Source organism: Anolis sagrei, chromosome X, assembly GCF_037176765.1.
Source record: "Anolis sagrei isolate rAnoSag1 chromosome X, rAnoSag1.mat, whole genome shotgun sequence".
NCBI classification, from domain to species: domain Eukaryota; kingdom Metazoa; phylum Chordata; class Lepidosauria; order Squamata; family Dactyloidae; genus Anolis; species Anolis sagrei.
Genome location: NC_090034.1, coordinates 84,893,235 through 84,915,399, shown reverse-complemented (window position 1 = coordinate 84,915,399; position 22,165 = coordinate 84,893,235). Strand labels below are relative to the sequence as shown.

General features: G+C 45.2%; 1 protein-coding gene across 1 annotated transcript in view; it reads left to right on the top strand.

The window, feature by feature from the left end:
* The window catches only part of TRIT1 (tRNA isopentenyltransferase 1), a 34,184-nt gene extending 12,290 nt beyond the window's left edge, over positions 1 to 21,894 (top strand). Inside the window, exons 5-11 of the mRNA XM_067460635.1 lie at positions 6,675 to 6,817; positions 7,726 to 7,837; positions 9,640 to 9,752; positions 13,647 to 13,724; positions 17,386 to 17,495; positions 18,257 to 18,377; positions 21,614 to 21,894. Coding sequence (XP_067316736.1) covers positions 6,675 to 6,817; positions 7,726 to 7,837; positions 9,640 to 9,752; positions 13,647 to 13,724; positions 17,386 to 17,495; positions 18,257 to 18,377; positions 21,614 to 21,759 — 823 coding nt within the window. The 3' untranslated portion in view covers positions 21,760 to 21,894. The remainder of the gene's footprint in view (positions 1 to 6,674; positions 6,818 to 7,725; positions 7,838 to 9,639; positions 9,753 to 13,646; positions 13,725 to 17,385; positions 17,496 to 18,256; positions 18,378 to 21,613) is intronic.
* Positions 21,895 to 22,165: the final 271 nt, after the last annotated feature.

The window sequence follows — 22,165 nt, the reverse complement described above, 5'->3', positions numbered from 1 at the left end:
CATGTTTTACAACAAATTGACAGAAAAAGCAGTTCACTACATGGTAGCGTTATGTAGTAATTACTGTATTTAAGAATTTATTATTGTTATTATTATTATTATTATTATTGGGTTGTTTTAGGTTTTTTCGGGCTATATGACCATGTTCTAGTGGCATTCTCTCCTGACGTCTCGCCTGCATCTATGGCAAGCCTCCTCAGAGGTAGTGAGCCTCCTCAGAGACCTTACTACCTCTGAGGATGTTTGCAGGCGAAACGTCAGGAGAGAATGCCTCTAGAACATGGCCATATAGCCCAAAAAAACCTACAACAACCCAGTGATTCCGACCATGAAAGCCTTCGACAATACATTATTATTATTATTATTTATGAAATTTATATGCCGCCCTTCTCACCCCGAAGGGGACTCAGAGCGGCTTACAAGATATATATGCATACAATATATTAAATTATTAGCATAGTAAAATATCAGTTACTACACCATTATTTTGTAATATTATTAGTAATATTACATGTAATATAAAATATATAATTACAGTATTGTATTATTATTAATAGTATTATATTGTATTACATTATATTATAAATATTATATGTATATGCAATATATTATATTATATTTATTAGTAAAACATAAGAGATAAGATGGAACTGTCTTCAACTGTAGCCCCCTCTCTCTTCACTCTGGCCAGAGAAGCAGTTGGTGCCCGGGGGGGGGGGGGGTTGCTTCCAACAGATGATATAGGCAGGAGACAAGATGGAAATTGGCCTTCTGCAAGGACAATTTAGCACCAAAACATTGCAGTGTATTAAAACAGCTGTGGATCTGGGCGGGAGGCAGACTGCATTGGATAATACAGAAGGTTGGATAAGTGAGACTCTACTGTAATACTACTACAAATGACAATAACACAGCAAAACAAAGCAATGCACACAAAACATACATGCTAAAACAAGAATAACTAACAGACATCCAGCACAATCAGCAGACCTCTCACTCTCTGTCGAATGGTTTCTACTCCCTTTAAGATACATTGTGTAATCACACATCTACATTTAGTAATAATAACTAGTTCATAAATCCCACAATTCATGAATAAACTATTTCATTAACTGCATTTTGACTTTTGCATGTTTCAGACAATAAAGAGGACTCAACACAATTTGAAACGGTCCCAATTTGAATACAGCAATAACAAATGCAAATAATTATTAATTATTAAATACAAGCCATTACAAGTACAGTTCATTATTGAAAGCCCTTTTTCCCAGGAGAAACCCCATTGTCAGCCATAGGCTGTTATTTGTTTTTGGATTTTATGAATGTTCCCATTATAAAATGGATAAGGTTGTGTGGTGAATTACAACTCCCATCATCCTGGGTCAAGGCCCTGAAAGCGTGCCACTAATTTGGTCATGATGTGCCTGTGCCCCAAGTTTGGTCCAGATCCAGTGTTGGTGGGGTTCACAATACTCTCTGGATGTGGGTGTCCTACAAACCCCATCATCCTGGGGTCACCCCATTCCAAAACCCTTCACCAGTATTTCCAGTTGGTCATAAAAGGTCTGTGTGCCAAGTTTGTTCCAGATCTGTCACTGGTGGGGTTCACAGTGCTCTCTGGATGTAGGAGCCATATTGGAAAAGATATAATAATAATAATAATAATAATAATAATAATAATAATACATTTTATTTATTACCCACCTAGCCTGATGACTTGAGGTAGGGAACAACAAAGTCAAAAGTATATGAACATAAAATATGTACAAGAAATTACATAGATAAAAACACAAAAAGGTTTAAAAAACTTACATCAAACACCAATACAGAATTGACATATTGTAGCAGTAGAATGTAAATCATAATAGGTAGCATACATACAAACACAGATACAGGATGGGAGATATCTGGCTCCACAACAGAGTTGCATGTGAAAAAGGTCTTGGAGTCTTTGTAGACAATGTGCTAAACATGAGCCAACACTGTGATGCAGCAGCTAAAATAAGCCAATGGGATTTTGGGCTGCATCCAAAGGAGTATAGTGTCCAGATCGAGGGAAGTACTGGTGCCCCTCTGCTTCTTCTGCTTTGGTCAGACCTTCTCACCTATAATAATAGCTCTGTGTCCCGTTCTGGGCCGCACTATTTCAGAGGGATCTTGACTTTAAGCTGAAAGGGGTCCAGAGGAAGAGAGCCACTAAAGGGGTTAAAGGTCTGCAGACCATGAATAATCCCTCTGAGGAGCAGCTTAAAGAGCTGGGTGTGTTTAGATTCAGAAGAGAAGGACGAAAGGAGACACTATGACAGCCATATTTAAATACTAATAATAATAAACGTTATTTATACCCCGCCACCATCTCTCCAAAGGGGACTCGGGGTGGCTAACATGAAGCCAAGCCCAAAAATACAATACAGCAAAAAATAAAATACAGTCTGCAGACAATAAAAATTGCGTCAGAATAAAATACGTACAGTAGCAAAAATAACATAAATAAAGCAAATTAACACAATATAAAATTGAAACAAAATGGGCAGGATGAGGTAGGAATAAAGTATGTGATTGAGGGAAACCAAAAAGGATAAACTGTGAGGTAGGCTTTCAGTATGTTCTAAAGAAGAGGAGGTAGGCTTCCTTTCTGCTGCCCTGGAGACTATAAGACTCAATGGAGACATGGGTTCAAATGGCAGCAAAGGAGATTCCACCTGAACATCAGGAAGAACTTCCTGATTGTAAGACTTACTTTTACTTAGGCGATCCCTCGTTGGACGAGTAGGATAGTCTTCCAGGATCAGTATTCTCGTGGATCCATAGGTGGCTGTGGAGCCCTATTCTTGATCTGCATCTTCTCCCACAGTGAGGGCATTGGTTTCCAGGTGGAAGGCGGTCTCGGTCGGGGTTGGCTTGACGCACCTTCCTTCTGGCACGTTTCTGTCTTTCACCCTCCATTCGTGCCTCCTCAAATTCTGCAGCACTGCTGGTCACAGCTGAACTCCAGGTGGAGTGCTCAAGGGCCAGGGCTTCCCAGTTCTCAATGTCTATGCCAGAGTTTTTAAGGTTGGCTTTGAGCCCATCTTTAACTCTCTTTTCCTGTCCTCCAACATTCCGTTTTCCGTTCTTGAGTTCGGAGTAGAGCAACTGCTTTGGGAGACAGTGGTCGGGCATCCAGACAACGTGGCCGGACCAGCGGAGCTGATGGCAGAGGACCATTGCTTCAATGCTGGTAGTCTTTGCTTCTTCCAGTATGCTAACATTTGTCCGCTTGTCTTCCCAAGAGATTTGCAGGATTTTATGGATGCAGCGCTGATGGAATTGTTCCAGGAGTTGCATGTGACGTCTGTAGACAGTCCATGTCTCGCAGACATATAGCAGGGTTGGGAGGACAACAGCTTTATAACCAAGCACCTTGGTATCCCTACGGATGTTCCGGTCCTCAAACATTCTCTGCTTCATTGGGAAAAATGCTGCACTCGCAGAGCTCAGGCAGTGTTGTATTTCGGTGTCGATGTTGACTTTGGTGGAGAGGTGGCTGCCAAGGTAGTGGAAATGGTCAACATTTTCTAATGTTGCACCATTAAGCTGTATCTCTGGCATTGGAGAGGGATTGGCCAGTGACTGCTGGAACAGCACTTTGGTTTTCTCGATGTTCAATGACAGGCTGAGCTTCTCGTATGCTTCTGCAAAGGTGTTTAGAGTGGCTTGTAGATCTTCTGAATGCGCACAGATGACATTGTCATCAGCATACTGGAGTTCTATAACAGATGTTGTTGTAACCTTGGTTATGGCTTTCAGTCTGCTGAGGTTAAACAGCTTGCCATCTGTCCGATAGATGATTTCCACTCCGGTGGAACATAAATAAAGCAAATTAACACAATATAAAATCAAAACAAAATTAGCAGGATAAGGTAGGAATAAAATATGTGATTGAGGGAAACCCAAAAGGATAAATAGTGAGGTAGGCTTTCAGTATGTCCTAAAGAAGAGGAGGCAGACTTCCTTTCTGCTGCCCTGGAGACTAGGAATCAATGGAGACATGGGTTCAAATGGCAGGAAAGGAGATTCCACCTGAACATCAGGAAAAAAAACTTCCTGATCATAAGAAGAGCTGTTCCAACAGTGGAACTCTCTGCCTTGGAGTCCGGTGGAAGCTCTTTCCTTGGAGGCTTTTAAGTAGAGGCTGGGTGGCCATCTGTGGGGGCTGCTTTGATTGTGCTTTTCCTGCATGGCATCATGGCCCCATGTGGTCTCTTCCAACGTTTATTATTCTATGAACAGAAAGTTTCGAGCCCAGCTTCCAAAACATTTATAGAATCTTAGAGTTGGGAGAGACCATGAGGCCCACCCAGACTCATCATAAACCTGTTTAGGAGGGGGATCATCATCATCTTTGGGGTTGCTTTACATTTCTGTATTACAGTATTAATGCTAAGTCAGTATAGAGTTGATGGTATGGAATAATATGATTTCAGACTTTTTTAGACAGTTTTTTTTGTTGTGTCAGGAGTGACTTGAGAAATTGCAAGTCGCTTCTGGTGTGAGAGAATTGGCCGTCTGCAAGGACGTTGCCCAGGGAATGCCAGGATGATTTGATGTTTTTATCATCCTTGTGGGAGGCTTCTCTCATGTCCCCGTATGAGGAGCTGGAGCTGATAGAGGGAGCTCATCCGCCTCTCCCCGGATTCGAACCTGCGACCTGTCGGTCTTCAGTCCTGCCGGCACAGGGGTTTAACCCACTGCGCCACCGGGGGCTCCTTTTTTTTTCTTTAACAGTAACACTCAAGCAACCAGAAACTACATTTATCCAGCATCTGCTAATACTATTGCGGGGGGGGGGGGGGGGGTCCTACAGCATTTCTATGGAGGCTTTAAAACAGAGACTGGATGGCCATCTGCCAGGAGGGCTTTGATTGTGCTTTTCCTGCAGGGCAGAAGGGGGTTGGACTTGATGGCCCTTGGGGTTCCTTTCAACCCTAGGATTCTACTTGTATATACATATTTTGACATTTATTAGATTAGATAGATAGATAGATGGATAAGTAGATGGATAAGTAGATGGATAGATAGATAGATAGATAGATAGATAGATACTCAACACTCCATGCAAGAGCTGCTGATCCACGGCTCTTAGGCCAAGCCTCTTGGAGAAGCAGACCTTCAGGCTGGTTCCTTCAAGCCAGAGCTGTTCAACCGGCCGAGCCACCTGCTGCCTTCCTTTTCGTGGGAAACGGTTCCGGATCAAGCCCGGTCTTGCCCTGCCGTTCCTGGCCTTGCCCCAAAAGTCAGGAAAGAGGTTGGGAGTGAGCTACCAGGATGGGGCTGAACCATTGCCATCCATCGTTGCCTCAGGAGGCTTGAGCAACCAGAGGTGGAAATAACGGCAACCCCAAAGGGACCGAATGTTGACCTAATGTAGACAAAGGAGCTGAGATCCTGGAGGAGTGCCTCTATACTGCAACATGAATGAAATTTGACACTACTTCTGCGACTAGGGGAGTTGTATTTTTTACAAGACCTTCAGCCTTCTCTGCCAAAGAGTGCTGGGTCCCCATCAGACTGACATTCCTGGAAATCTATCACTTTGAGCCACGTAAAATCAAGGCCATTTGACACCACTTGAATTGTCATGGCTCAATGCTCTGGAATCCCGAGAGTTGTAGTTTTGCAAGGCCTGAGTCCCCTTGGAGAGATAGGGCAGAATACAAATAATGTATTATTATTATTATTATTATTATTATTATTATTATGCCTTCTCTGCCAGACCTCCACCAAACTTGCAACTCCCAGGAAGCTAAAGGGGCTTCATACCGCATTAATTCAGCAAAGTAGATGCACCCTGCAGCACCCCAGCCATTTCAACCAGGGGGTTGCAATAAGAAAGGAGGCGGACTTATTCACAAAAAGGGCCCACCATGAAATAGAATTCTTTCTCAGCCCAAAATGCACATTAATTAATTTCTGCAATCGTGACGAAGCTTTGGCCAGAATCTGACTGGTGTCGTATGGAAGTCCCGATGTAGGAAGAGTTTTTTCCTGTTATTTCCTCCATCTCATTGAGATCTATACACGCACAAACATACACACACACACAATAACACTGAAAATATGTGCATGTGTATATGGCTGGAGTGTCCACTTGCACTAAGAAGCTCCTGCATTTAATGACCTAGCAAAAAAATGGGAATTCTAGACAAGAAATAATCACCTACCAACAAATGATTCCCCCAGGCAGAAAGAAGCCAGATCTTGAAACTGCTAGGCCATTAAATACTAATAAGGTGGCCAAGTTGAAACATTCGCACCTACCTCCAACAGGAAAGAGTTCTTTCTCCTACCCTGGACATTCCACATACGTATAAACCCAATTTTCCTAGTTTCCAACAGACCTCACAACCTCTGAGGATGCTTGGTATAGATGCAGGCGAAACATCAGAAGAAAATGCTTCTGGAACATGGCCATACAGCCCAGAAAACTACACAACCAAGGATATAAATGTAAACGATAGGAAAGCAGGAACCAGATGCGAATGTACCAGTATATAGAAAAAAGTGGTAATTATAACTGTTATAATGAATCTGCGTAACCAATTATGTATGTGTGTATAAAAATATGGGAAAAGTTGGGCATTTTAGATCCCCTTCTTGCCTCGAAGACGTCTCTGGGTTTCTCTTTCTGACAGGAGCTTGCAGATCTTTGAGGAAACTGGCGTCCCGCACAGCGAGCTCCTGCGGCAGCAACATGAGGAGGAAGGTGGGGGACCCTTGGGGGGACCCCTGAAGTACCCCAATCCTTGCATCTTCTGGCTTTATGCAGAACAGGCAGGTAAAAGAAGGGAAGGATTGGCCAGAAGCTCATGGCCCCAATGCTTTGCGCTTCTTCCCATGCGAAAGGGCACACCTACGTACACTGTGAATGCAGTTTGACACTAGATGGCCAATTGGGACACCTATCATGGCCCAATACTATGGAATCCTGGGAGTTGCAGTTTGGTGAGGTACCTGCACTCCTCAACACAAAAGGCAAAAGAGCTTACAGAACTGCAGAATTTCCTGTATTTATTTGTCGTGTCAGGACAACCAGTCAATTATATTACATTTCTAACAGAACAAAGCAAAACAAACAAAAAATACAAAATTTGTGAGTTTGGTAGTTGATTAAATGTCCTTTGACCAGTATCTGGCCACTTGGAGTGCCTCTGGTGTTGCTGCAAGAAGGTCCTCCATTGTGCATGTGGCAGGGCTCAGCTTACATTGCAGCAGGTGGTCTGTGGTTTCCTCTTCTCCACACTCGCATGTTGTGGATTCCACTTTGTGGCCTCATTTCTTGAGGTTGGCTCTGCATCTCGTGGTGCCAGAGCGCAGTTTGCTCAGCGCCTTCCAAGTCTCCCAGTCTTCTGTGTGCCCAGAGGGGAGTCTCTCATTTGGTATCAGCCATTGGTTGAGGTTCTGGGTTTGAGCCTGCCACTTTTGGACTCTCGCTTGCTGAGGTGTTCCAGCGAGTGTCTCTGTAGACCTTTCCTGTGATTTCACAGCATTGAGGGACGGTAAGTCTTAAACGGCCTTCTTTAGTCTACAGCAGGCATGGGCAAACTTGGGCCCTCCTTTGTTTTGGACTCCAACTCCCACAATTCCTAACAGCCTCAGGCCCTTCCTTTTCCTCCTCAGCCGCTTAAGCCTGATCTATACTTTCTCAGTCCTCTTTGGGTGCTCAGTGGGTATCTTTCTTTTCAGTCCTGGAGGAGCGCCTGGATCAACGTGTGGAAGCCATGCTCCAAGCTGGGCTTTTGGAGGAGCTGCGCAGTTTTCACCGGCGGCACAACCAGCAGAAGGTGGCGGAGAACTGGTGAGGAGGGGTCTCTGCAATGACCTTGGGGAACGAAAAGTGGGCAGCTTCCAACAGGTTCATGCCCTTTCATCTTGGAAGGGTATTTTTGGCCTGGTAGTCTCCTTCTCTAGAGGCCTTTAAATAGAGGCTGGATAGTCATCTGTCAGGAGTAGTTGGATGGTGTCTTTCTGCCTGGCAGAATGGAGTGTGGACTGGATGGTCTTTGGGGGTCCCTTCCAACTCTAGTGGAATATAGACTGCCTTGGAAGCCAATGCTGCCTTTCTCTGGAGGTCTTTTAAGCAGGGGCTAGATGGCCATCTTTTGGGAGCGATTGGATGGTGCCTCCTGTCATGAATAGGGCTGAACTAGATTCTTTTTTGCTGTATGGTTATCTATTGAACTGCACTTTCCTGCCTGGCAGAATGAGGGTGAACTAGATGGCCTTTGGGTGCCCCTTCCTCTGATTCTGGAGGGGCTAAGGGCTACAAAGTCTGGGTTGCTGTGGTTTTCCAGGCTGTATGGCCACGTTCCTGAAGCATTCCTGATGTTTCATCCACATCTATGGCAGGCATCCTCCAGGGGTTGTGAGGTCTGTTGGAAACTAGGCAAGCGAGGTTTATATTTCTTCAGTGTAATCACTGTGAAATCCACACCTGTGGTATTTCCTGTGTCCACGCAGCTGATTCGGTGTTCTCTACTCTCCTAAAACAACTATTGGTTTGACTCAAGGACTCCAGTTTGACTACTCTAACAGACTGCAATTCCAACTTGTGTTCTGGGACCTTTGTTTATCCTACTCAGGCCAGTATAGCAAAAAAAAATTTGGTCGTGTCAGGAGAGACTTGAGAAACTGCAAGTCTCTTCTGGTGTGAGAGAATTGGCCATCTGCAAGGATATTGCCCAAGGGACACCCGGATGATTTGATGTTTTATCATCCTTGTGGGGGGCTTCTCTCATGTCCCCGCTTGAGGAGCTGTAGCTGGTAGAGAGAGCTCATCCACCTCTCCCCAGATTTGAACCTGCGACCTGTTGGTCTTCAGTCCTGCCAGCACAGGGGTTTAACCTACTGCGCCACCGGGGGCTCCTATAGCAATTGATCGCCTTGATTAGCATTGAATAGCCTTGCAGCTTCCAGGCTTGGGTGCTGGACCACCTCAACAACTACCATGTCAGACTACACAGAGAAGCCATTGAAATCCACAAGCATGTGCACAATTTCAACAGGAAGGAGAAACCATGAAAATGAACAAAATCTGGCTACCAGTATTAAAACAAACTCTAAAATCAGGGCAGTAAATAAAAAAACAACACTCAGGAAACAGGGGAATTCCAAACAATCAGGGCCATTGAATCACCTCCCAACAATGGATTCCCTCATTCAGGAAGCAGCCAAGCCTTGAAGCTGCAAAGCTATTCAGTGCTAATCAAGGTGCCAAATTGCTGCATTCACACTTGCCTCAAACAGACAAAAGAGTTCTTTCTACCACCCTGGACATTCCACAAATATATAAATCTCCCTTGCTCAGTTTCCAATATACCTCACAACCTCTGAGGATACCTGCCATAGATGTGGGTGAAATGTCAAGAGAGAATGCTTCTGGAACATGGCCATACAGCCCGGAAAACTCACAGCAACCCAGTGATTTTGGTCAAGAAAGCCTTTGACAACATGGTACAAAGTCTGTTTCCAGGAGCTGCCTGTGGGTGACATTTTCCCTGTCCCTGGGCTAATAGGGGCCTGCCATGAATGTGATGCATGCTGTGTGCATTGCACTTTGTCCTCCCTGCGGGTTTGGATCATGTTTCCCTTCCCTCTCAGCCAGGACTACCAACATGGCATTTTCCAGTCCATTGGCTTCAAGGAATTCCACCAATTCCTCATCACGGAGGGCCAGTGTCCAGAGGAGGAGAGTCAGCAGCTCCTGGAAAAAGGTGAGGAACTTTTTTACACAAGGCCTCTCTCACACAGAGGTTTACCTCACACTCCTCAGGACAACACTAGCTTTGGCCCACTAACTCTAACCGGCGTTGGCCTACTCACTCTCCTCTGGACGACACTAGCTTTGGCTCACTAACGCTAACTGGCTTTGGCCTACTCACTCTCCTCTGGACGACACTAGCTTTGGCTCACTAACTCTAACTGGCTTTGGCCTACTCACTCTCCTCAGAACGACACTAGCTTTGGCTCACTAACTCTAACCGGCTTCGGCCTACTCACTGTCCTCAGGACGACACTAGCTTTGGCCCACTAACTCTAACCGGCTTCGGCCTACTCACTCTCCTCTGGACGATGCTAGCTTTGGCCCACTGACTAACAGGCTTTGGCCTACTCGCTCTCCTCAGAACACTAGCTTTGGGCTACTAACTCTAACGGGCTTCGGCCTACTCACTCTCCTCAAGACAACACTAGCTTTGGGCTACTAACTCTAACCAGCTTCGGCCTACTCACTGTCCTCAGGACGACACTAGCTTTGGCCCACTAACTCTAACCGGCTTCGGCCTACTCACTCTCCTCTGGACGATGCTAGCTTTGGCCCACTGACTAACAGGCTTTGGCCTACTCGCTCTCCTCAGAACACTAGCTTTGGGCTACTAACTCTAACGGGCTTCGGCCTACTCACTCTCCTCAAGACAACACTAGCTTTGGGCTACTAACTCTAACGGGCTTCGTCCTACTCACTCTCCTCAGAACGACACTAGCTTTGGCCCACTAACTCTAACGGGCTTCGGCCTACTCACTCTCCTCAGTGAGTAGGCCGAAGCCTACGACACTAGCTTTGGCCCACTAACTCTAACGAGCTTTGGCCTACTCATTCTCCTCAGGACAAAACTAGCTTTGCTCCTCTAACTCTAATGGGCTTCGACCTACTCGCTCTCCTCAGACGACTCTAACTTTGGTCCACTGACTCTAACAGGCTTTGGCCTACTCACTATCCTCAGGACGACACTAGCTTTGGCCCACTAACTCTTAACAAGCTTTGGCCTACTCATTCTCCTCAGGACGACACTAGTTTTAGCCACTAACTCTAACAGGCTTCGGCTTACTCACTCTTTCAGTTCTTGACTCACGCTTTTGTAATCAAAAATACCCAGTTATTTTTTAATATTTCTGACAGCGTTTCCTGTTTAAATGGTGTCACAGATCCTTCTAGATACTTGTGGTCTGCGACTCTCAGTATCCCCCAAGCTTGTGTGGGGTGCTGCTATGTTTTGTAGTAGTAATAATAATAATGATCTATTTTTTTCAATTCTGATGCACTTTCCCCCATTATTATTATTATTATTATTATTATTATTATTATTATTATTATTATTATTTATACCCCACCATTTCTCTCCACAAAGGAGAGTCTAAGTAGCTTACATTATAAACATTTTATTACATTTTTTTTTGTGTTAGGAGTGACTTCAGAAACTGCAAGTCGCTTTTGGTGTGAGAGAATTGGCCATCTGCAAGGACATTGCCCAGGGGATGTCCGGATGTTTTGATGTTTTGCCATCCTTGTAGGACGCTTCCCTCATGTCCCTGCATGGGGAGCCAGAGCTAACAGAGGGAGCTCATCCGTGCTCCCCCTGGATTCGAACCTGCAACCTGTCGGTCTTCAGTCCTGCCGACACAAGGTTTAATGGGGTGGACATTAGGATGGCAGGTGCTTTCTCATATCTTTTTTTCTGTTGGTGGCATGGAAAATGACAATCAACATCTTAGAAGGAAAGAAATACAATAATAGTCATAATACCAATGATAGTAATCATAACACTACGTAACAAAATTGTATGTTCCTGGTTTTAAAGTATTATTTCCTGTTTAATTGTGCCATACTGATTTTGAAAGTAGTTGTTCTATGTACTCCACAAACTTTGTTTTTGTGGTTGCCACAAACTAGGTTGAATTGGTTGAGACTCTGTGTAGAGATTCATTGAAAAACTGTGCTGCAGGATATCCCTCCCGCAAAAATAAGTTTAATAAACTTTCTCCATGTTTTGATGATACAAACCAATTAGGAAATGACATTTATGACTTAGGAACAAAAATTGTGTTAAGGTAAAGGTGTCCCCTTGGCATTCAATGTAGTCGAGCATGACTGTAGGGGGTGATGCCCATCTCCATTTCTAAGCCGAAGAGCTGGTGTTGTCCGTAGACACCTCCAAGGTCATGTGGCTGGCATGACTGTATGGAGCGCCATTACCTTCCTGCTGAAGTGGTACCTATTAATCTCACATTTGCATGTTTTCGAACTGCTAGTTTGACAGAAGCTGTGGCTAACAACAGGAACTCACCCCGTCTGCGGTTTCGAACTGCTAACCTTCCGATCAGCAAGTTCTGCAGCTTAGCATTTTAACCTGCTTAGCCATCATTGCATAGTTACATATCAAATCATGTTACATCGTGTAATAATATATTGTATTTGTTTGCCTGCCTCTCCTTACAGCTTGGGGGGTGGGGGTTCGACATAGTTAAAAATACATGGATAAAACAAAGGACCATAAAATTACATGTCTTAAGAAGAGAGATCAAAGAGTGCAAGCCCAATAATATTAGTAAAATGTAAATGTAAAATGTATACATTAAAATGGACAAAGTAGGCATCTGGAAGGTGGTGGGACTTGGCTCTCCCTTTCGATGCAGAGATCTGGAACCGGTTCCCGGGAACGTCATGGGATCCACTTTCCCAGCCTTGTCACGAAATGTCAGGGTTCCTCCTCAAGGGAAGGACGCGTTGCAACCTGCACAAAGTTTGGCCCGACTTTTACGCTGTCTCTCCTTCGCATGCCTTGCTCCTCTTTTCTCCTCTCTGAAAGCAAACCTTCCCTCTTCCTTGAGGCTTTTGGCAAAGAGATGCACCTCACCTGCCTGGCGCCTGACTCCTGGCATTGGCCCAGGTTCTCTTTTCCCTTCACCCCCCTTGCTTTGCAATTACTGTATTTACTCAAATCTAATGCTCACCTTTTTTGGGCTAAAAGGTAAAGGTTTCCCCTTGACATTAAGTTTAATTGTGTCCGACTCTGGAGAGTGGTGCTCATTTCCATTTCTAAGCCAAAGAACCGGCATTGTCCATAGACACCTCCAAGGTCATTTGGCCGGCATGACTGCATGGAACACCATTACCTTCCCACCGAAGCAGTACCTATTGATCTACCCACATTTGCATGTTTTCGAACTGCTAGGTTGGTAGAGCTGGGGCTAATAATGGGAGCTCACCTCGCTCCCTGGATTCAAACTACTGAGCTTTCGGTCAGCAAGTTCAGCAGCTCAGCAGTTTAACCCGCTGCGCCACCGGGGGGTTGCTTGGGCTATATTACCTTCCCAAAATGAGGGTCGACATTAAATTGAGGTCATATGGTGATCTTAGTGCTTAGCCGAAGCAAAAGGGGAAGCTGCTTCAGGAACACATAAAGCCCCTATTTAATGGACATCATCTCTAATTAAACAGCCAGGGTCCACTACTATGCAATCCCGGGATTTGTAGTTTGGTGAGGCATCTGCATTATTTGGCGGCTCCTATAATCCCATAGCATTGAATCAGGACAGTTAAAGTGCATTCATTCTACAACATAGATGAACTCCAAGGTTTTCTTTTCCATTGCTGAAAGCTTTGGCGTTCTAACATTTTTGTTTTTCAGGAAGGAATCCTAAGCAGGCAGCTGCTATAATGCGCACCTTTTTGGGACAAATCACAAAATGCATTTTTTTCCACTGAGCATTACATGCGGCAGCAAATCCTATTTTTGTTTTTAGGGTTTTGAAAATAGAGTTGCACATTGGATTTGATGGCACATTAGAATTGCGTCAATACAAACACCTTTCCTTTTGGCTCGTTCCAGGCATTGAGGCCCTGAAGATTGTGACCAAGCGTTATGCCCGGAAGCAGAACAAGTGGGTCCGGAACCGCTTCCTCCAGCGTAAGTGTGCCCCATTTCCAGCAAATGTTTTCCAGTTCTTTCCCCTACAATTCCTCAGTTAAGAATCAAAGCCAGGGTTACTTTGGGCATGTGCAGAGTGTCTTTCCCCTTGCAGATGAGGAAGTTCCACAACAGCCCTGTTTTCCTTTCAAGACAATGCAGCCTTTTAAGAGAAACTCAGGCCCCAATCAATCCATTTTGGATCTGCCTTGTTCAAAATGGTTCTGCGTTAGAATGATAAATAGGGATTTTGTTTTAATTTTTGACCCAAACTTGAAGGGAGCTATTCCAGCTTTTGAACTTGGCCCCCACCAAAATAGTTTCTGAGGTCAGCTGTTCAGCTGTGGAATCTGTTTCTGCCTAAGAATTCCCTGGAGTCTCTTTCTATGGAAGTTTTGAAGCAGGGGCTGGGTGGCTATCTGTCGGGAAAGCTTGGATTGTGCCTTCCTGCCTGGAAGAAGCGGGCTGGGCTACATGGCCTTTGGTGTCCCTTCCAGCTCTAGGAGTCTTTAAAATCTACAGCCCTATTTCTCCAAGAACCTGTAAATGTCTATTAGGTTGGATGGCCATCTGTCGGGAGGGGTTGGGTTGTGCCTTCCTGCTAGGAAAAAGGGGTCTGGACTGCATGGTATCTGTGGTCCCTTTCAGCTCTAGGAGTCTTTAATTCTACAGCCCTGTTTCTCCAATAACCTGCAAATGTCTATGAGGCTGGATTACCATCTGTTGGGAGGGCTTGGGTTATGCCTTCCTGCCTGGCAGAAGGGGGCTGGACTGGATGGCCATTGGGGTTCCCTTCCAACTCTGAGATTATATGCGGCTGTATGGCCATTTGTTATTAAGGCTTGGACTGCATCTTCCTGCTTGGCAGAAGGGGGCTGGACTGGATGGCCTTTGGGTGCCTGTTCCAGCTCTATGATTCTATGAGGCTGTATGGCCATCTTTTGGGAGGGCTTGGGTTGTGCCTTCCTGCCAGGCAGAAAAGGGCTGGGCTACATGATCTTTGGTGTCCCTTCCAACTTTGGGAGTCTTTAATTCTACAGCCCTATTTCTCCAAGAACCTGCAAATGTCTATGAGGCTGGATGGCCATCTGTCAGGAGGGCTTGGGTTGGGTCTTTCTGCCTGGCAGAAGGGGGTTGTACAACATAACCTTTTGGGGCCCCCTACCAGCTCTAGAAGTCTTTAATTCTACAGCCCTGATTCGCCAAGATCCTGTAAATGTCTATGCGGCTGGAAGGTATCTGTCAGGAGGGCTTGAGTTGTGTCTTCCTGCCAGGCAGAAGGGGTTTGGACTACATGGCCTTTGAGGTCCCTTCCAGCTCTCGGAGTCTTTAATTCTGCAGCCCTATTTCTCCAAGAACCTGAAAATGTCTAATGAGGCTGGGTGGCCATCTGTTGGGAGGGCTTGAGTTGTGTCTTCCTGCCAGGCAGGAGGTCTGGACTACATGGCCTTTGGGGTCCCTTCCAGCTCTCGGAGTCTTTAATTCTACAGCCCTGTTTCTCCAAGAACCTGTAAATGTCTAATGAGGCTGGGTGGCCATCTGTCAGGAGGGCTTGGGTTGTGCCTTCCTGCTTTGCAGAAGGGGGCTGGACTGGGTGGTCTTTGTGGTCCCTCCTAGCTCTAGGAATCTTCAATTATACAGCCCTATTTCTCCAAGAACCTGCAAATGTCTATGAGGCTGGGTGGCCATCTGTCGGGAGGGCTTGGCTTGTCCCTTCCTGCCTGGGAGAAGGGGGCTAGACTACATGGCCTTTGGGTCCCTTCCAACGCTGGGATTCTCTTCTTTGGTGGATGATGTGGAGAGAGAGAGGGACGCCTGGGCTAGCCTCTCTTGGCACCAGTGTCTTGGAGTCCATCCAGGGCTGGCAGCTGGGAGCCGAGGGAAGTCCCTCCTCCTTTGGGTCAGTTCAAGCGGAGGACAAACCTTCGGAGAAACCTAAGACAACGGAAGGCAGAAGGGATGCAGGTGCAAGTACGGGCGCCAGGTGAGGTGTGTGCCTTTCCTGTGCCAACAGGTGCGCCTGCGCCCTTGGCGGGGCTTTGCAGCAGCAGAAGAGGGATCGCCTGCTCGGGACCTTTTCCCTAGGAGGGCTTTTTGGCTCTGTCGCTGTTGAGCTGTCAAACCGGTGCAGCCACCTGGCAGGCGAGGAGCTTAGAAGGGAGCTGGCCCTGCAGGGAGAGCATAGAGTCATGGAGTTGGAAGGGATCTCCAAAGGCTATCCAGTCCAACTCTATCCTGCCACAATCAAAGCCCTCCTGACAGATGGCCATATAGCCAAAATTCTCCAAAACACTTTTTTGCTTTGTGATGGTTCAGTGTAAACAAATTTCATTTCATGCACAAAATTATGAAAGATTATGTGTATAACATTATTTTCGAACTATGTGTATAGCATGTATAAAAGGTAAAGTTTTCCCCTGACATTAAGTCCAGTCGTGTCCGACTCTGGGGTGTGGTGCTCATCTCCATTTCTAAACCGAAGAGCCGGCGTTGTCTGTAGACACCTCCAAAGTCATGTGGCTGGCATGACTGCATGAAGCGCCGTTACTTTCCCACTGGAGCAGTACCTATTGATCTACTTACATTTACATGTTTTCGAACTGCTAGGTTGGCAGAAGCTGAGGCTAACAGCGGGTGCTCACGCTGCTCCCCGGATTTGAACCTGCGACCTTTCGGTCAACAAGTTCAGCAGCTCAGTGCTTTAACACACTGCACCACTGGGGGCTCCATAGAATGTATAGGAAACATAAAAAAGCCCTCCCTACAGATGGCCATCCATTCTTTGCTTAAGAACCTTTATAGACGGAGTCCTGTTGACTCCCAGGCAGTCTATATTGCAGGTCCAATATTATAGGAAGCTACCTCCAAAGTCCATCCAGTCCAACCCCATTCTGCCACAATCAAATTCCCCCCCCCCCCCCCCCAACAGATGGCCATCCAGCCTCTGTTTAAGTACCCCTAGAGAAGAAGAGAGAAACTCAACGTAACTCAAAAGCCTCATATTCCACTGTCAACCAGCTCTTACCATCAGGAAGGTCTTCCCAATGTATTCCCTCTCAGCTACTTTTCTCCAAGCTAATCCCAGTTTCCTCAGCTGCTATTCCAAGGGATTCATAATTTCTAGACCTTTGCCCAGACCTCTTCCATCATGTCCATCGCCTTCTGGAATTGTGGAAACTGGACACAGGGTTATTACACTATGTCACAAAATCTGAAAAATTGTTTGCTCCCGGTTTGAAAACGTTATTTCATGTTTAATAGTGTGGTCCTTACTTTGAAAGTAGTTGTTCTACTCCAGAAACTTCATTTATTGTGAACGCCACAAACTATGTTGAATTGGTTTGAGACTCGAGATATTGATTGAAAGACTAGAGCAAAATGTGTTATAGCAGGATATCCTTCTTACAAAAACAAAGCTTTTGCAATTTAATAAACTTTTCCCATGTTTTGATGATAGAAACAATTAGGAAATGATATTTGTAACCCAGGAACAAAAATCATGTCACATAGTGTTATTCCAAGTGAGATGTGAGTGTGTAGTATTTGCAGGTAGCCTCTGCAGGATTCTTTCTAGTGGAAGATGAAGGGCATGAGAATAAAAGCCCAAATTCATGAGGATGTAGTGTTGACCATTGATGTTCTCTGCTGGGTTTCTCCGTAGGCCCTGGACCCAACGTTCCCCCTGTTTATGGCCTGGACGTCTCGGATCTCTCCAAATGGGAGGAGAAAGTCTTGGAGCCTGCCGTCCAGATCATAGAGAGCTTCCTGCAGGTTAGCAGTTAGGGTCTACTGGGCTTTGAACCCACAAATAAAAAGGAACAGGGTTTTTTTTTCAGGCCTATAGGTCCTGCCAGGCAGAGCCTCCTTTGGAGATTTTTAAACAGAGGCTGGAAGGGCATCTGTCAGGAGGGCTCTACTGTGTCTTCTTGCCTGGATGGCCTTTGGGTGCCTCTTCCAACTCCATGATTCTATGAGGCTGTGTGGCCATCTCTAGGGAGGGCTTGGACTGTATCTTTCTGCTTGGCAGAAGGGGGCTGCACTAGATGGCCTTTGGGTGCCCTTTCCAAGTTTGGAATTCTAGGAGGCTGTATGGCCTTCTGTCAGGAGGGCTCTGACTGGGTCTTCCTGCCTGGCAGAAGGGGGCTGGATGGTCTTTGGGTGCCCCTTCCAACTATTGGAGTCTGTGAGATTGTGTGGCCATCTCTTAAGAGGGCTTGGACTGTCTTCCTTCCTGGCAGAAGGGGCTGGACTGAATGGCCTTTGGGTGCCCATCCAACTCTGGGATTGTATGAGGCTGTATGGCCATCTTTCGGGAGGGCTCGGACTGTGTCTTCCTGTCTGGCAGAAGGGCTTGATGGCCTTTGGGTGCCCCTTCCAACTCTGGGGTCCTATGAGGCTGCATCGCCAATTGTCATGTAGGCATTGACTTCAACTTCCTGTCTGGCAGAAGGGGGCTGGACTGGATGACCTTTGGGTGCCTCTTCCAACTCTGGGATCCTATGATTTGCATTATGTATTGTTTCCTCCCCTAGGGCCAAACACCAGCTGTGGAGCCCTTCAAAGTGCCCTGCGACCCTTCAGAAGAGGACAAGCGGAGCTGCCATCCCTGCGAGGCCTGCCAAAGGGTCATCATTGGCGACCGAGAATGGAAAGGTGAGGCTTCAGGGGAAAGGGGCACTGAGCAGCGGGGCTTGAGAGAGGGAAAGGGGTGGAAACGCAGGGCAAAGGGGCGATCGTACCCCCTCCCCATTATTTGGGGATATAAAGGCTTCTCCTCCTCCTCCATCTCTCCAACAAAAGGACCCTTCTCCCCAAGGCATTGTTTACAGCCCTCCTTTATGGAAGGGGCCCCTTTGCAGCAAGAGGGGCGGTGGGCAACCTAAGCTGAGCTCCAAGAAGAAGCGGCCATCTGTTGCTGCAGTCCAGACCTCTCTTCAGGACCCCCCCCCCCCCCCCAGTGTAACAGGAGACGCTCCCATTGTCTGCTCCTTGGACAAAGAGAAGGAGGAGGAAGAGAGAAACAGAGACTATTTCATCTGAATTCTGGGCTGTGCTTTGCTTCCCTCCTCTGGGAGAGAAAGACTCTCAGAACACTATGCAACATTATTTTTGTAAAAATGTCATTTGCGAATTGGTCCTATCATAAAAACATGGGAAAAGTTTATTTAAACTATGAAAACTTTGTTTTTATGGAAGGGACATCCAGCAGCATTTTTTGCTCTAGTTTTTCAATAAATATCTCATCATTGAGTCTCAACCAATTAAATCTAGTTTGTTGCAGCCACAAAAACAAATTTTCTGGAGTAGAACACCTACTTTCAAAGTAGGGACTGCACAATTAAACAGGAAATAACACTTTCAAAACTAGGAACAGATTTTTTTTCCAAATTTTGTTACATAGTGTAATTTAAGAGATAGCAACAGCCAAGGGGCAGAAGGAAGGCATTTATGAATTCTGCCCCCATCTTGTGAAATTTCCCTTTGGTCCCAACATTGTTGGTTGATGGTAGCATTCAATTTCATTTATTTTAACATTTAATTTTTGTATGTTTTTAAATTGTATTGCTTTTGAGTTGGCAACTGCCTTGGGTCCAATCCTTGTGGGGGAGCAGTGTGGTGATGGTGGTGGTATTGGTAATAATAATAATAATAATAATAATAATAATAATATCCAGCGTAGAGATCTCATTTGCTGTGGCATACTGTTTTGTCTCAATAATAATAATAATAATAATAGTAATAATACGATCAGGGCTATCAACACATGGGTTATCCCCGAAATCAGATACACTGCTGGAATTATGAACTGGATGCAAGCAGAGCTGGATGATCTGTACAGAGAAACAAGAAAACTGATGACACTCCACTACTCATTACACCTGCGTAGTGATGTCAATAGACTTTACCTGCCCAGAAAATCAGGGAGCAGAGGGCTTCTGCAAGTGGACCAAACCGTAGAAGAAAGGAAACATGTACTGGGAAATTATGTGAAAGGCAATCAAGAACCAACATTGTTGGAAGTCAGTAGTAGAAAACTGCTTAAAGTACAAAAGTTGATACCATAAAAATACAATGCAGAGCAGAAGAGAAAACTGGCGAAAGAAGGCTCTCCGTGGACAGTTCCTGGGAAAAAAATGAGAACAAAACTGACAAGGAAAAAACATGGATGTGGCTCACAAATGGAACTTTGAAAAAGGAGATGGAGGGTCTGATTCTGTTAGCCCAAAAACAAACAATTAGAACCAATGCCATCAAAGCCAGAATTGAAAAGTCAGCGACAGATTCCAAGTATAGACTCTGCAAGGAGGCAGACAAAATGATGGATCACATCCACAGACACTGCAAGAAGATCGCGCAGATGGACTGTAAGCAGAGACACAATGCCATTACTGAAATTTGTGCCACAAATACCATCTGCCTGTGACATAGAACTGGTGGGATCACAAGCCTAACAAAGTTACAGAAAATGAACACGTCCAACTACTCTGGGACTTCCGAATTGAGACTGACATAGTTTTGGAGCACAGTACTCCTGACCTCACAATTGTGGGAAGAAACCAAGTGTGGATCGTCAATGTTGCAATCCCAGGCAACAGCAGAATCGACAAGAAGCAACTGGAAAAGCTTACACAATATGAGGATTTAAAGATCGAACTGCAAAGACTCTGGCACAAGCCAGTCAAGGTGGTCCCAGTGGTGATCGGCACACTGGGTGCAGTGCCTAAAGAGCTTGGCCTGCACTTAAAAACAACCGGCGCTGCTAAATTTTTCTATCGGTGTATTGCAAAAGGCTACCCTATTCAGATTCGCTGATACATCACACAGTCTTAGCCACTTGGGATGTTTCTAACGTGTGATTGAATACAAAAACCAGCATCATGTTTGCTGTGTGTATCAAATAATAATAATATCATTGTGATAATCATAATAATGGCAGCAGTAGCACTGCAGTGACTTCAGTTGACCATTTGGAAACACAATTCAGGCCTCCCAAGAGAAGAAGCAGGTTGAAGGGTGCATCTATATCGTAGAATTGATACTGTTTGATACCACTTTGACATTTGACATGGAATCCTGGGATACGTAGTTTGATGAGGCACCAGCATTGCTTTTTGGAGAAGGCTAACAACCTGGTTCCCTAGCATTGAGCCATGACAGTTCAAGAGTGGTCAGACTGCTTCCACTCTCCAATGTAGATGTGCCCTTGGTCTTGCTAGCATTGTAGGGTAGAAAAGCCTTTACAGTTCAGTGGTCCCATTTCTGAGGATCTTCCAAATGGTTCAGCTGCATTCATGGTGCAGGGACAATCATTTGGTTCTTAACATCGTTAAGACCACGGAGCTTATAGTAGACTAGCCATCCCCTGCCACACATTGCTGTGGCCCAATCTGTGTATGTGTTTTGTATGTGCATATATGTGTATATGCATGTGTATATATATTTGTGTATATGTGTGTGTGTTTGCGTATATGTGTATATATGTGTGTGTGTGGTTTTGTGCATCCCATCTGGCAGATGGTATAGGATAAATAGGTATAGATATAGGACAAATAAATAAATAAATAGGTATAGGATAAATAAAATAAACAAAATAAATAAAAATAAAATAAATAGGTATAGGTATAGGACAAATAGGTATAGGTATAGGACAAATAGGCTGAGGGAAAGCTTTTGTCCTAGAGCCAAGACTATATGCAACTCTTTGGTTTCACAGTGATGTGGCATTAGGGGTTATGCAATAGAATTAGAATGTGGAAGGATGTGTGATTTTGTTTTGTAATACTACATATGTAATGAATATTGGGGATAGTATTTAATTTTGTCGTATGATGCACAATGATAATAAAGTTATTCTATTCTATCTATTCTTCTTCTTCATGTCTCGGCAGCTCACCTCAAATCCAAGTCCCACCGCTTCCACCTGAAGAAACTGCAGCAACAAAGCTCAGCTTCCCCTGAGGCCTCTCTGGACAATGGCCCAAAGTGGACAGAAGAGGAGGAAGAGGCTGGAATCAGGACCTCGGACCTGGCCTAGCCCTGACCACATAGCATCTCTCAACCCCGGGACTAGTGGCCCCATCCACCCAAAGGACTCAGCCTTGGTACTACAGTGCCAACCTTAAACTTTCTACTTGTTAGAAAGGTGAAGATTATATATTTTTATATTGCAGAGTTTGGTTTCTTCCTCACTCAAATATAATAATAAGAAGAATAATATTTCTTACTTGCCTCTCTTGTGGCTCGAGGCAGGCCTCAGCACAGTCAAAACACACAAAACATTGCAAAATTTCTATAAACGCACATATTAAAATGTAGTTCTATAAAAGGTAAAGGTTTCCCCTCAACATTAAGTCTAGTTGTGTCCACTCTGGGGGTGGTGCTCATCTCTATTTCTAATCCAAACAGCTGGCATTGCCCATAATCACCTCCAAGGTCATGTG